This window comes from Octopus sinensis, linkage group LG17 (genome assembly GCF_006345805.1).
Source record: "Octopus sinensis linkage group LG17, ASM634580v1, whole genome shotgun sequence".
NCBI classification, from domain to species: domain Eukaryota; kingdom Metazoa; phylum Mollusca; class Cephalopoda; order Octopoda; family Octopodidae; genus Octopus; species Octopus sinensis.
In genome coordinates this window covers 36,904,284-36,920,511 of record NC_043013.1, presented here as the reverse complement: position 1 = coordinate 36,920,511, position 16,228 = coordinate 36,904,284, and the positions used below count along the sequence as shown (strand labels likewise).

General features: G+C 36.6%; 1 protein-coding gene across 4 annotated transcripts in view; it reads right to left on the bottom strand.

Annotated features, from left to right (window-relative positions):
* LOC115220811 (zinc finger homeobox protein 4) overlaps positions 1-16,228 on the bottom strand; it is a 196,324-nt gene that overhangs the window by 42,083 nt on the left and 138,013 nt on the right. For 3 of the 4 annotated variants that reach the window (XM_036510487.1, XM_036510488.1, XM_036510490.1), the window contains exon 2: positions 11,471-11,623. The exons of the other annotated variant lie outside the window; for it this stretch is intronic. In XM_036510487.1, the coding sequence (XP_036366380.1) occupies positions 11,471-11,623 (153 nt within the window). The remainder of the gene's footprint in view (positions 1-11,470; positions 11,624-16,228) is intronic. 4 annotated transcript variants of the gene reach the window in all.

Below are 16,228 nucleotides of genomic sequence, written 5' to 3'. Positions count from 1 at the left end.
ATTTCTGTCTGATCTGACATGGAGGAAAAAAAGCAGATGCTAGAGCAATAGTCATGGTGATGATGATGATGATGATGATGATGACGATTTTTTTTCATAAATCATGAACCCAAAAATGCCATAACTTTGCAAGGAAGGGTGTGTCTCAAAGTAAAACAAAGGGAAAGAATGAAAGAAAGAAAACGTATGACAGTGAGATAGAAAAAAAAACTGAAAGAAACTTAGAAATAATGTAAAAGAAAGGTAAAATGTAACAAAGAAAGTGAGAGAGAGAGAGAGAGAGAGAGAGGGAGAGAGAGAGGGAGAGAGGGAGAGGTATAGAAAGGTAGAAATATAAACAAAAAAAGAGATGTGACATTGCAAATTAGCAGCAGCAAAGGAAGATGGTGAGACAGTAACTATGGCAATAGAAGTAATTATAACAATGGACATCATTTAATAACATGGACGAAGCAGCCACACTCACATACACTTAACATGTAGTACACATGTTATACACTTTTATAAGTAAACAAAGACGGCCACATATACATACATAACATATGTACATATATATAACTTTGTGCATAGTTGCATTAACCAATGTTTGATTGATAAATATCATCATTTACAGAGTGTAAAGGATAATTCATTTGTGAACACACACACACACACACACACACACACAATGAATCCCCATACACAAGTGTTCTGAGGAGGACAAAGAAAAGACCACTCCACCAAAAGTGAGAAACACCAGATTGTTAGTCAGTGCTGCAGTCAGCGTTCCATTATTTAAAGGTTCTGTGCAACACAGAGAGTCAAAGACAGACAAGACAAGAGCAGATAACACATCTGGAACATGAAAACAGTAATTGTGGAAGGAGCAGCAGTGGTATAATTTATTGATGCCGGCAAAAGTGCTGGTAGTCTTGCTAGTGTCAGTAGTGATACTGATAGTCTTGGTTTTCATATCATAGTTAGTGACACGCTGGCTATGCTAGCGTTTGTGATACCAAGAGTTAGAGAAGAGTTGCTTGTTGGTTAAGTTGGTGGCAAGTGCTGTGAGGGTTAATATTAATGAAACAACTAAAAACAACAGCAGCCACAGCAGAAACTGCCTATCATCATCGGCACCGGTACCAACATGGACATCACCGACTTCTCCTACACCGATCCTCTGTGGCAGCTCTGCTGTCTCCTTGGTTGAGATTCTCCAGAATGATTCAATAAACAGACAGACTGGACTGGACAAACACAAACTGCAAGAGTGGATGAAGTGTGGAGTGTGGGTGGAATGGGTTGCCTGTTTGGGTGGAGGAAGGACAGGAAGAGTCAATTATTTTCTTTTTTTCTTTTTTCTTTTTTTTTTAAGGGGGACTACTGGATGTTGATGGGGTTGGGCAGTTTGGCAGAAGAATTAAAGAAAAGGAAATAAGGAACTGCTGCAAAAAGGGAGGAAAAAGAAAGAAAGGAGTGTAAAGAGATAAAGAGTATAAAGAAAAAGTGAGAGACACTGACTGGAAAAGAATAAAAAGATAAAAAATTAGAGAGAGAGAGAGAGAGAGAGAGAGAGAAAGGGAGGGGAGAAAGAGGTAGATAGGGAAATAGTGAAAAGAAGAAAAAGGAAGAGAGAGTGGAGTGAGAGAAAGCACTGAGTCATACTCAGATTTTGCATATTGAGACAGATGAACAAGACCACACACACACACACACACACACACACACACAGACAGAGGAAGTATCTGCAGAATCTGGACATACATGGTCTCTCTGTGCTATGCACATATATACATAATGCATATATGTTTTCCATCATATTTTATTGGTAGGGATATTTTTTTGTTGCAAATTCAAACACTTGGGAAAATTCTATAATATTTCTACTAGCCACACCTGTTCTTAGCAAGCTTCTAAAAGTGGCCACAACCATCACACACTGGCTTTTAAAAATATGAAGCAGGAATAGAGATAAAAAAAATAAATTGCTAAAATTTTAAGGAATCAATACTGTCCTTACCAACATGGAAATCTTGTATTATAAACCTAGTGCTACAAAATGTTTTATAAAGGCACCTTGAAATATGTTTCAAAACTTCAGGTAAGAACTTTACTTTAAGCCACTGACTGAATTCATTAAACAAGCCACACAACCCACCCAGGTACTGACCTATTTTCAACCTTAATTTGCCACTACTTCCAGCAAAACAACAAACCAGAATAACAAAAAAATAATAATAAATAAATTGAAACAAGAGAAAATTAGACTTGTCCCTGCTTCTCAACAATGAGCAAGATGATGATGATGATGAATGGTGGAAATGAAATCCCTGCCCACTACCTCAAAACCAAAACAATGAATGAATGGAAAAGAAAAAGGAGAGGAGGAAATGAAGCTGGGAGTTAAAGTAAGCTTAGTAAATAATATAAAAAAAAAAGCAATTAAAATGTCTCAAATTCTTTATTACCTGCACCATTCATATACAGAAACACTATATATATATATATATATATATATATATATATATATATATATTATATATATATATACACACATATATATATATATACACACACACACACATATATAGACATACATATATACACAATGCTCAGGTCAAATGGGTACCTGCAATAAATACTGAAATCCTTAATTCTACCCATCTACCCATCACCTAACACCTTTACACCCTTTGCAACACAACACAACATTGCTATATATACATAGTAGTTTTATGTTTGTTTCCTGTAGTTTTGCTTGGTTCGTTGTTTGTTGCTTTTTACTTTTTACAAGATATTTTTTACTGAATGTATATGAAACAGTTTTTCACATGTATATGACAGTTTGTGTATGGAGGAGAAAAACAAGACAGAGGCAGACAGACAAACGGACAGACACACGGAGGACAGGTGAAACCCTTCTTTTCAAACATCATTGGTTTTGTTCTATCTTTATTGAGAAGTGAAAAAAGAAAAAAGATAAGCAACAACTTTACAAAAAACAACAACAACAAAATGAAATGAAGAAGAGGGCTAAAAAAAAAAAATAAATAACATAAGAAAAGAAGGCAGAACGGCAATTTACACCTGAAATCTTTTGTATTGAATTTCATAGGATGCAATTAAAAACAGCACAGCACACATAATGTGTAAGGATTTGTGTATATGTGAATCTATCCTTTTATAAAGGGAGGAGATTTACTGCTCTATCAACTGACCAACACAGACAGACACATATTCCACAAAGTACACACAGCTATACAACTCTGACCCCTAAGCACAATCTGCTCCTAACAACACAACATGAAATAAAATAAAAGTGAAGCCAAGAAAAAAATATGTCTATAAAGCCACACATCCCTCTGCCAACAGGCAGCAAAGACACAAAGCGCCAGGGACAAAGGTGAGGTGTATTGTTCTCTTAAATCCATAAAAAGAAAAACCAAGTAAAACAGACTTTCATCATAGGTATTTTGATCAGAGGCTCCTACAGTGGTCTCACAACAAAGGTTAAAGGGTTAGGTAAGGTCTGGAAGAGGGAGATAAGATGGAAGATGGGTCACAGGAGGCCCTCTTGTGTGTATGAGGCAGCCTTTCATTTCTCTTATCTCCAACCCAGCACTGTTTTACATTTGTTTATTCATTATTTCCTTTGCAAATTTATTATTATTTTTTTTTCCTTGTTTCTCACCTAGGAGGCAGGTTAACAGTGGAAAACAAGATGATAGACAGGTGAGTGAGAAAGAAGACAAACAGACAGACAAGCATGACCTGGTCACTTATAAGCAAGGCTCATATTTTTGTGATTACTATGGAGAGGAGAACAATGAAAGATCATGAAACAGTAGCAAGGAGCAAGGGTACAGAGAGAAATTCAAGAAATGAGACAGGGAGAGAGTGAGAGAGAGGGAGAAGAAATGTGCATATGTATGAAACAGAAATAGAAAAATAGTGACCAGCCATATAGTTAGGCACAGGTATTTTAACTCCTTGGCATTTAATCTGGCCATATCAGGCTCAAATATACTACTCGTTTTATGTTGATCATAGTTAAATCTGGCCTCTCACACCTAGCCTACAATGTCATTCTGAAGATATACAATCACATCACTGAAATCTCAAAGCTACAAGCTAATGCATGTGAATAAAGTTTCATTGCCTGTGAGCATCTTGGACAGGTCTAATTAAAGGTGTTTCCATACCAGCAGAGTTCATCTTGGATTAGCAATTCCCTACCACCCAGTAGCACTGCCAGGCCATTTGATTTTCAATGATGCCCAGAGTTTCTAGATGTCAAGTACCCCATAAAATCTGGTCTGACAAAGAGCAACCATACCTGATCAATGTCCAGGAATTGTCCCTTTCTCAGTGCATGTCTATGCATCATAAGCCACAGCATGCCCAGTACTCCAAAAACGAATAAGGATGATGGTGGTGATGATAGTAGTTTCTGATTTAAGCACAAGGCCAGCAAATATGAGGAGAGACAGCTACTCAAATAGCACAAATCTCAGTACTTGACTGGTACTTTGTTCTGTTGAGCCCAAGGGATGAAATGTAATGTTGACCTCAGCAGAATTTGAACTCAGAAACACAAAGATAACAACAATTGATGAAAAAAAGCTTTAATAACACAAACTCTCATTTCTTTTAAAATATGAAAATATGATTTGTATATCTACAAAATCCCCAAACACATCAACTACAACTACCACCACAACTATCAACACCACTACTAACCAATTAGAAGAACTACAACTCTGTTTGCAAAAACTAACTCTACTCATTCATTCCTTTTTTTTTTTTTTAAATATATTTTTTTTCATGGATCCCATTTCCTCATCAAAATGGTCAGATGGTTCAGTTTGAAAAAAGTTCATTAAAATTTAGCAAGTGAATATTTCTAATGAATCTATTTCATTTTAATTTCAAATTTTTTTTTTTCCCCTAATTTTTATTATTTGTCAAAACCATTGGACCATACAGCCATATTCACACCCAGCTGCCCTTATAAAAAATCATCCTACAAAAAAAAAAAAAAAGTCACCTTGCCACCACCACCACCACCACCACAAACCCCCCCCTTGATTTAAAAAACCTCACCCACCCCTCTACCCTGCTCTAGTTGCCACATTTTAGCCCCCACACCACTGGCTATATTTTTTTTGTTTCACTTTTCTCCCATCCAACTAATTAACTTAGGCATTTGCACTGTTTGGATCATCACCTCCCATTCTCATCATCATTAATAGTGTTATTATTTTAGTTATTATAATTTACATTTAATAATAATACAGATAATTTTATCATTATTGTTTTATACTGACAACACTCATTTCAGCCTCTGAGTTATTGTTATTATTATTATTATTATTATTATTATCATCATCATGCTATTCAAATTCTTCACAAAAGATTTAATAAGAGAAAAAGAGAGAGAGAGAGAGAGAGAGAGAGAGAGAGAGAGAGAGAGAGAGAGATGCTGAGAGAAAAAGGACCAAATCCTATCTTGAAGGTAGCAACATATATTCAATGGTGGTGCGATGGTGGGAGGAGGGGGAAGAGAAAGAGAGAAAACAATGAATGAGTAATGTACAATATTTTTTTTAATGAAAAATACATTAAAATTTTAAGGAAAAATAGGAAAAAAAGATTTTTATTGTTTTAGAAGAAGAAAAGAAAGAAAAAGAGAAAAGCGAAGGAAGAACAAAAGTAGTGAGAAATCCTGTGGAAGAGAATAGCAAGGTAAAGAGAAAATAATTAAAGATACATGGATTGACAATTATATTTAGAGATATGTGTTGTTGTGTGCTACTTACAGGAACCTGAATCAAAGCTGAGCTAAAATCCCTGTGGCTCAAGGAGACACACACCCACACACACACACATATATACACACACCCAAGAAGACATGCACACACACACACACACACACGCATGCATGTGTGAGTGACAAGTTAGAAGAAACAACAGGAAGAACTGGAAGATTGAAAAGTCATGGTCTTTGAGAGATGAATATATATATATATATATATATATATATATATATACTGAGATAGATAGATAGGTGGATAGATAGATAGATAGAGAGAGAGAGAGAGATAATGAGTGTATGTGCACATATACGAGTGTAAGTGTGTGTGCATGGATAGGTGTCTGTGTGTGGAAAATGATTTCATTATTTTAGTTAAGATTTTCGAAATGCTGAAATGATATGAGGGAAAGACAGGAGTGGAGAGGAGAAGGATGGGTCGTGGGTTAAGTGCAAGCCTCTCAGATGCTGAGTCTGCGTCTCAACAAGCAAGCAGCATTGAGCCAATTGACACGGAGATGTCAATGTATGTACATATTTCTGCTTGCATATATGTGTATGTATATGCATGTATGTGTAAATGTGTAAGTGGTTCTTTGAATATCTTTTTTGCTTTTGTTGTTTTTGGTCGTTTTTTTTTTTTTTTTTGTAGAAACGAATGGCAGTGTCCAATTGATCGACAGAACAAAAGAAACTGCTTGCCAGAGACAATTCTGCTGCTAAAGACCGGCACCTCGAGACTTTCCGTCCGGATTATGTCGATGTTTTAAATACGAGGGGTGGGGAAGAGTTGTAATTTGTCAGGATGTGGACAGGGTGAGAAGAGAGAGAGAGAGAGAGAGGGGGGGAAAATAAGGAAGAAGGAAATAAACAAAATTTTTCAAAATGAAAACAAAAAAAAAAAAAAATTTTATTAGGGAGCGAGGGACAGAGGGAGAAAGGGATGGAATGGTAAAGAGATGATAGTAGATGGAGTGAAGAATAAGATGCGGAATTTGTAATTGTCCTTGTGCTCCTGGAACCAGTCAACACTCCAGGTCCTGTACACATACATGGATTAATAGACAGACAAATATACTGAGAAATTATTAGAGATTGTGTGCATATATATAATATATATATATATATATATATATATACTGAGATAGATAGATAGGTGGATAGATAGATAGATAGAGAGAGAGAGAGAGATAATGAGTGTATGTGCACATATACGAGTGTAAGTGTGTGTGCATGGATAGGTGTCTGTGTGTGGAAAATGATTTCATTATTTTAGTTAAGATTTTCGAAATGCTGAAATGATATGAGGGAAAGACAGGAGTGGAGAGGAGAAGGATGGGTCGTGGGTTAAGTGCAAGCCTCTCAGATGCTGAGTCTGCGTCTCAACAAGCAAGCAGCATTGAGCCAATTGACACGGAGATGTCAATGTATGTACATATTTCTGCTTGCATATATGTGTATGTATATGCATGTATGTGTAAATGTGTAAGTGGTTCTTGAATATCTTTTTTGCTTTTGTTGTTTTTGGTCGTTTTTTTTTTTTTTTTTTTTGTAGAAACGAATGGCAGTGTCCAATTGATCGACAGAACAAAAGAAACTGCTTGCCAGAGACAATTCTGCTGCTAAAGACCGGCACCTCGAGACTTTCCGTCCGGATTATGTCGATGTTTTAAATACGAGGGGTGGGGAAGAGTTGTAATTTGTCAGGATGTGGACAGGGTGAGAAGAGAGAGAGAGAGAGAGAGGGGGGGAAAATAAGGAAGAAGGAAATAAACAAAATTTTTCAAAATGAAAACAAAAAAAAAAAAAAATTTTATTAGGGAGCGAGGGACAGAGGGAGAAAGGGATGGAATGGTAAAGAGATGATAGTAGATGGAGTGAAGAATAAGATGCGGAATTTGTAATTGTCCTTGTGCTCCTGGAACCAGTCAACACTCCAGGTCCTGTACACATACATGGATTAATAGACAGACAAATATACTGAGAAATTATTAGAGATTGTGTGCATATATATATATATATATATATGTATGTATGTATGTATGTATGTATGTTTAGATAAACAGAAAGCATAATGGATGGATAACTGTAGTGGGACTGATAGACATATAGATATAATGGAAGGTAAGGGAAGGGTAGGAAGAGGGGAGTAAAGATAAAGTAATCTACTTTTATAATTAAAAACAAAAACTCAAACATATTCTTAAAAAATACGTAAAACAAAACAAAAACTAATACATTTAAAAAAAAACCTATGAGAAAAAGATAGAATAGAATAAGACACTGGGAGAATGAGAAAGAATAATAAAGAGACAAGGAGCGAAAGAGAGAGAGAGAAGGATCGAGAGAAAGAGAGGAGTGAGTGAGAGAGAGAGAGAGAGAGAGAGGAGAAAGAGAGAGAAAGACAGGGAGGAGGAAAATCTGTATAAAGAAATGAAACAGAATAAATCAGTCTATCATATGATAGCATCAGGCTAATGAATAGGAAAACTTTGTTTCCATGACAACGAAATCAGCCAAATTATATTAAAAGACATTATACACACAAACATACACACATTTTATAGCTGCACTGTGTGTTTATATATGAGTCTGCATGTGTTTATATATGCTTATATGTGTCAAAGTTCTCTTACTACATCTATTTATCTGTCTATCTATATATCTCTGTCTGTCTGTCTGTCTATCTACCTCTCTATCTGTCTGTCTGTCTGTCTATCATTTGCTCCTCCTGATGGAAATAACACCATTATCATCAACATCAACACCATCACCACCCCAACAAATGGCAGAGAGAGAGAGAGAGAGAGAGAGAGAGAGAGGGGGTGGTGGCAGGATGGAGAAAAAGGCTGGAAGAAGGAAGAATATTAATTCAAGGCATCATTGTTCAGGTGCTTACTATAAGGGAGAGTAGTAAAAGGCAGGAGGAGAGCTGACAACAATGCTTGGGAAGTCAACAAAAATATCTAAGACAGCAAAGGACAACAAGCTCAGCAGCATGTGACAAGAACAACAACATCAGCATCATTGTCAGGAACTGCAGCAGCAGCAGCAAACAAATACAAATAAGAAAGGCAAAAAAAACCAAACATAATTCCAAAGCATATAAATATGCATATGTGAGTGCACGTGCACATATATACGCATGTGTTGAGATACTTCAATAATATATATTCACTCAACACCTGCTAGAATGAGAAAATGGTCAAACAATGAATGAATATATATACATGCATATATATATATATACACACACAAAGACTAAAATCATATTTGTGCGGTAAGAAGCTTGCTTCACAACCACATAGTTCCAGGTTAGGTCCCACTGAAGGGCACCTTGGGTGTTTTCTACTTTAAGGCTGATCAAAGCCTCGTGAGTGGATTTGATGGACAGAAACTGAAAGAAGCCCATCATATATACATACATATATACACATATGTATATAGATAGATAGATAGATACATAAATAGATAGCGGAGAATGTATGTCTTTGTGTCTCTGTTCCCCATCATAGCATGACAACTGGCGTCGGTCAGTTTGGTAAAACAGACAAATCAAATAAGCACCAGGCTTTACAAAAAAAAAAGAAAGAAAATATTAAGTAGTTGAGGCAATTTCTTGTTGTTTGTTCCTTCTCGAACCATACCTGGCTCATAAGGGCTGGCTTCCCGGTTTCATTGGCGTATAGGTTCCCCACCTGGATGGGATGCCAGTCCATCTCAGATCAGCTGCTAGATGCAGGAGGAAAGAGTGAGAGAAAGTTGTGGCGAAAGAGTCAGAAGTTTGTACCTTCTGCTGGAGCCACATGGACCTTAGGTGTTTCGCTCATAAACACACAATCACCTGGTGTGAGATTCAAACCCGTGATCCCTCGATCACGAATCTGCTGCTCTAACCACTAGGCAATGTACCTCCACTGGAGGCAATTTGCACAACTAAAATTCTTCCAGGTGGTGCCCCAGCATGGCCACAGTCTAATGACTGAAATAATGTGTGTGCATGTGTGTGTGCAAGTATACACACATGCCTGAAATATTATATATATATATATATATATATATAGGTATAGGCACACTATGGCTAGATACAAGTCACACTGATTACATGCATGTATGGCTTAGACTAAAGCATGACAGTGTGGTTATGAAGCTGACTGCTACTACATGGGCTGGGGTTCCATTCCATTGCATAGCACCTTGAGCAAGTGCCTTGGGCTGACCAATTCTTTGCGAGTGAGAACAGGAAGATAGAAACTGCAGATAAGCCTATATGTGTGTATATATACATACATACACACACACACACACACACACACACATACAGACACATAGTAACAGTGCAGCAGTAATACCAACATAATGAAATGATAATATAGAAGTTGCAGACAAAAATAATGATATAAAAATGAACAAACAAAACTAATTACAATAGTATATTGGTGATGGTGTTAACTAATGATAAATTGGCAAGTAAAATTGGTGGTGGCTTCCACAAGGCTGAATTTGGAAACCTCTTTCGCCCAAAAATCGAATACTGGGTGTCTTATCTTAAAAGCTTGATTCTATTCAGGTCGAATTTGCTGTTCATCTGATTAAAAAGTAGCAGTGATCTACAAGTGCTGGGGTCAGTATATTCAAAGCAACAGCACTTATGAAGGTGGTGCTCCAGCATGGCTTTAATCCACTCATTGAAAGTGGTTTCATATCAGAAAAGGTCATCTGGTATAGTGGCGAGTGAAAGAGAACAAACGTTAGTTTTGCTCATTGTCACTTCTGAAACATTGTATAAGACCACAACTATACATAACTATATATATATATATATGTATCAGGTGACCCAAAAGTAGGTTTACAGTTATCATGTAGGTACTTTAAAATTCTTTTAAAACATTTTATTACATTGAAATTTCTATCTTACAAACTGAAAAGGGAGCTTGACAAAATGGACTAAATTAGCATAGAATAATGGTTTCATATTCTTTTATAATTAAGATCTAAACTGTTAATATATGAATGCGAAAGAGGTAGTTGAATACCTGTAAACCTACTTTCGGGCCACCCTGTATATACATATGCACAACAAGCACATGTAGGCAAAATATCTTTCTGTATGTATGCATTTGCATATTAAATGAGAACCTATGGATGACACCAAATGTGGTCAAGCCAATGAGAGAGTCTCTAGAGGGGAAGAGGGGGTCACTTGACCTACTCAATATAGAAACAAAATTTCCCTCAAATCAAACCTATTGTTTTAAACTATGAAGGGCATATAAGATAATGTAGTGTTGGATATAACATGTCTGAAAAAAAAACCAGTATTATCAATCACAGCTGGAACATTAGTGACCAAAACTCAGAACAGACCAAAAGCTACACAACAACCGTAACACAAATGCCACACACACACACACACACACAATGCACCCAACTGCAACCAGGAAATATTGGACAGGATTTTGTCAAACAAATTTACAAGTGAGTTAAGTAAGTGGAAGGAAGCTAGTAAGATTGGGTTGGGTGATAAAGAGGAAAGCACCGATCGAAAGCTTTACTGTTTTCAAATGAGGTTAGTATTTGTTATCATCAAGTTAGTTCAGTTAATTCATCTGTAAGCTAAGCGAACGTGTACAGTGGTTGGTAGTGGTATGGTGGAAATGATGGAGTGCTGCCACCTACCTGTGGGAGCTGAACCAGTAGAGAGGAGACAACTAGTGTTCAGTAGCGAAGAGTTTGAGGGAGCCAGCGAAGCAGTGTGGTTTGCAACCTCTGACTCCTGAGTGGTGTCGGCCTGTTGAGGAGCGTTTTCTTCATCTAACTCAGGTTCACCATCTGCAAAATATTGCAGTGCGTTAGTTGTGCTTATAGCTGTGCTGGTGGTGGTGGTGGTGGTGATGATGATGAGGATGATGATTATGATGAAGGTGGCATAAATGATGAGGGGAAAGGGTTGCAGTGAGAGAGGGATTCTGAATTAGGGTTGCAAATATTAAAATAACCTGTGTACCGTTTTTGAAGTCATAACTATGATGTTAATGATGATGATGATGAAGATGATGATGATGATGGTAATGATGATGATGATGATGATGATGATAAGCAAAAAGGTAAGAAACAACAACAACAACAACAACAATAGCAGAAACTGTTTCGTTGTGTAATTAGTAACTGGGTGCATATAGTTTTCTTTGTGTGCTTATACACTTGTTGGTGTACGTACAGATTCACACACAAACTCACATGTACACACACACACACACACACATACACACACAAACCAAAGCGAGTGCTGGGTTTTAAGCATACAAAATTGTGGCCAGCTCAGTAGATAACTTGTTAAGTATACGTTTATGCTATTGCTCATACACAACATTAATAAATTATTGAAGTAAAATAAATATAAAAGCAACGTCTATATATAAATAGATAAGAGCTGTGAATTAATATTTCATTTCAAATATATCATCAAGATTATGGGACATAGTTTTCATATGTGTAATAGACACACACACACACGAGCACACGTACACACATTAAAACATAGAAACCAACATACAAACATATACATAATACAAGCAGATCTGATCTTATCTTTGGCACAGTTTTACCCAGAAAACTTTAGTATAGAAATAACCAATCAGTGCTGAAGATAACAGAGGGGGGAAAAAAAAAAACAACAACAAAACAAAAACAACAGAAATTACAACAACCATGACAACTAGCACTGCTATTACCATTACTAAATTACTGAGCAAGAGCAAGAGAATCACAGACAGAAGAGGACGAGAGAGAGGGAGAGAGAGAGAGAGAGAGAGAGAGAGAGGATAGTAATATGGTTTTTCTTTTTGTAAGGAGAAGAGAGAAGAAAAAAAATCATTTCAGGGTGAAGAATATAAATAAATAGAAGGAAAATTATCTCAAACAATGTGTATGTATGCGCATAGTGTATAAATATATGTATATGTATATATTTATACAGATAGATAAGAAGGAATTTAGTACTTTATAGCCTGTCTCTAATTAATAAATTTGGAAACTATGTATGCCAGTTTTGTATGTATGTGTGTATATACACACACACACACACGCATGCACAGACAACCAACACACACACACATAAAGGAATTTGGTACTCTCTGGTCTGTGTCTAATTAACAAATTTGAACCTCCCACTACCATCACAAAGCTAAGGAATTTATATTCTTGTAAAGCAACAGCACCACTCCTACTCCCTCACCACACAACCTTTTGGGTGGCTGGGTTTACAGGGTGAGGCAGTGGTGGATGGTTAGTGATACAGATAAAGAAGTATTGGAGTTCTTCTGTCTTTTCCTTTCCTGACTGGTGGTAGAGATTAACAGACAAAAAGTAGAATCTGGTTTCCGCAAAAGTTACACAAAGTTACTTTTGAGATTAAAAATAAATAAGTGGAAATAAAATTAAGGTTTTTCACTATGTGGGGGAAAAGAAGCCTAAAGAGAAAGGAGGTAAAGATTTTCTAGTCAAAATAATGAACACTGGTAAGGTTGGTTGTTAGTGCTGGTGGTGGTGGTGTGGTGGTGTGGAGATTAGATTTGTTTCTTCTTGGTGGTTGTTGCTTGCTATGTTCTGAAGTGAAAATACACTGTACAATTACAGGAAGAAAAAAAAAAAAAAAATCAAATTTCAAAGTGGCAGGTTAATCCAGAGGGCCACGCCCTTTTCTAACCATTCTGACAACATCAGAACTATATATAACAGGACATATGAATGTGTACCACACACTGGAGTACTAAAGGTTAGATATAAAAAAAATAGAGTTAATCCCTATTTTTTTTTTTTACTTCTAAGTTGTTTTCTTTTGTGTATATTAAAAGAAAATGGATGTATGTATGTATATATGGATGTTAGAGTGCCCATTTATTTCAGTGTTTGTTACTTTAGGGGTGTATATATGTATAGAAATGTAGGTAAGGGACATTATTTTTGGAAGTTAGACCTAGCTACAGACAGAAATAACAGTCTCCCACACCAACTCATTTTATCTATTGTACCAAACACACTAAAGTTCTGTGTATATAACTAAATACATGTTACACTTAAGACATAAATGTGTTCTCTATCACTTGCCACCCGGAATTTTTATGTATTTACTTTTTTGGTTATTCTGTTAAACCCTGTTTGTTTATATAAGTTCTCATCTAATAGGTACAGGCATGGCTGTGTGGTAAGAAGCTTGCTTTCCAACCATATGGTTCCGGTTTCAGTCCCACTGCATGGCACCTTGGCCAAGTGTCTTCTACTACAGCCTCAGGCTGACCAAAGGCTTGTGAGTGGATTTGGTAGATGGAAACTGAAAGAAGCCTATCACACACACACATATATATATATATATATATATATATATATACTTAACATGTGTATGTTTGTGCCATTGCTTGACAATTGATGCTGGTGTGTCTATGTCCCCATAACTTAGCAGTTCAGCAAAAGAGACCGATAGAATAAGTACTAAACTTACAAAAAATAAGTCCTTGGGTTGATTTATTCGATTAAACCCTTTAAGACGGTGCTCCAGCCTGGCCACAGTCAAATGAATGGAACGAATAAAGGAATAATATATCTATACAAGCATGCACACAAAATAAAATGTCTTGGTTTATAATCTGTGTGTGTGTGTGTGTGTTTGAAAAAGAGGGGGGATAGACAGACAGAAAGTGTATGTATATGTACATGTACATGTTGTATGTGTGTGTTTATATGCATGCATGAATACATAGAAACTCATGAACTTATATTCTGGGAAGTTCTGGGCAAAACCATTAAGGATACCAATGATATTCTAAACAGAGGCAGGCTCTCAAAATACAACCACCACCATCAGAACAACAGCCACTACATCAATTATCACTGTTACTAAGATTACTGTTAATCTCCCACTACCCAACCATTAGCAAAAACCTTCACTAGCCTCATCATCAATACCACCTTACATTACCATGGGGACAGTTAACCCCCCCCCCCACAGCCACAGTTACCAAAGCTCTTGATTCCACCAGCAGCAGTAGCAGCAGCATTGCTATAACTTTAATCTCAGAATTGTAAAAAATAAATAAACAAAAGAAGGGGTAGGTTGTTAGTAGTTGAGATGATTGGGGCTAAGATAAAAAAAAAAAGAAGAGGAAACTGCTTATCCAACCCCTGCCCTACCATAGAGCCCTCTCCTTGATGCTGGAATGGAACAGAAAAGACCCTGACACCTTCATTCCTTTGCAGACAAAACAAATGCTAAATAAAATAAAATATAGTAAAACTCTACTCCATCCCCTTCTCTCCCCACTTACCTTGCTTGTCTCCTTCACACTCACACACACACACACACACACACACACACACAGAACAAAACATTAACATGCTATGTAACCCAGCCTTCTTCCAATCCCATTTGTAAACACCCTTCCATATCTATTTCCTCAGTAGCAGGGTCTCAGAGAAAGAATTTAGAACATGAGAGAGAGAGAGAGTGGGGAGAGAACACTGACACACACAAACACAGATATACAAAGAAGAAAGGGAGGGAAAGAGAAAGAGAGAAGTCAGAATCTTCCATATACAAATAAAAAGAGATATAGGTTGAAAGGAGGTAGCTGGAGCAGTAAAGATCTCAATGCTCTACAGTGTTAAGTTTCTTCCCACCTGAGCCTGAGATCAAATCCTGTCAGCAGTGGATCTTCACTTTCATCCTTTCAGCTTCAATAAAATAAACACTAGTAATACACAATAGGGTCTGAGGGAAAACATGTTTATCATGGGACTTTAAAGTTATTCATGTTGCTTAAAGGCTGTGCATGTGAAAATGTGTGGTGATAGAACCAAGACAGAAACTATATATATATATATATATATATATATATATATATATAACACAGCCAGCCACTTACTTAAACATGAGATAAGACAAGAGAACTGCTAAATGATCTGTAGAAATAGCAGCCAAATCTATACTTAGTCACATTCTAATTATCTAAAATAAAAGAGAGAGGACACAGTAAATAATGCAATGCTAGGATACTGTGTCTGGAAAAAAAAATGACAGGGTTGTAACAGCTGGAGCCTTTTGATCAGAGGTATGTTTGATCAGGGCTGACCCAGGGCTAGTCAAAAGCAACATCTTATGTATACATGCATGCATAGACATACATACATAGATATATGTATATAAATGAGAGAGCGGGTAAGGACTCATACAAAGAAATATAGTGATGAAGCAAGACAGCCAAACGTCTTTGCATGTACTTGTATAATTAACACATACACACACATATATACACACCAATGCACACCAGAAGGCTTAAATGCTGTGAATCTTCATATCTTACATGTGTTTCTATTTTGACGACATCCATCTAGGAGATGATGTTTGGTGTTTAGGTGTGAATGTATACATACATTTGTAAC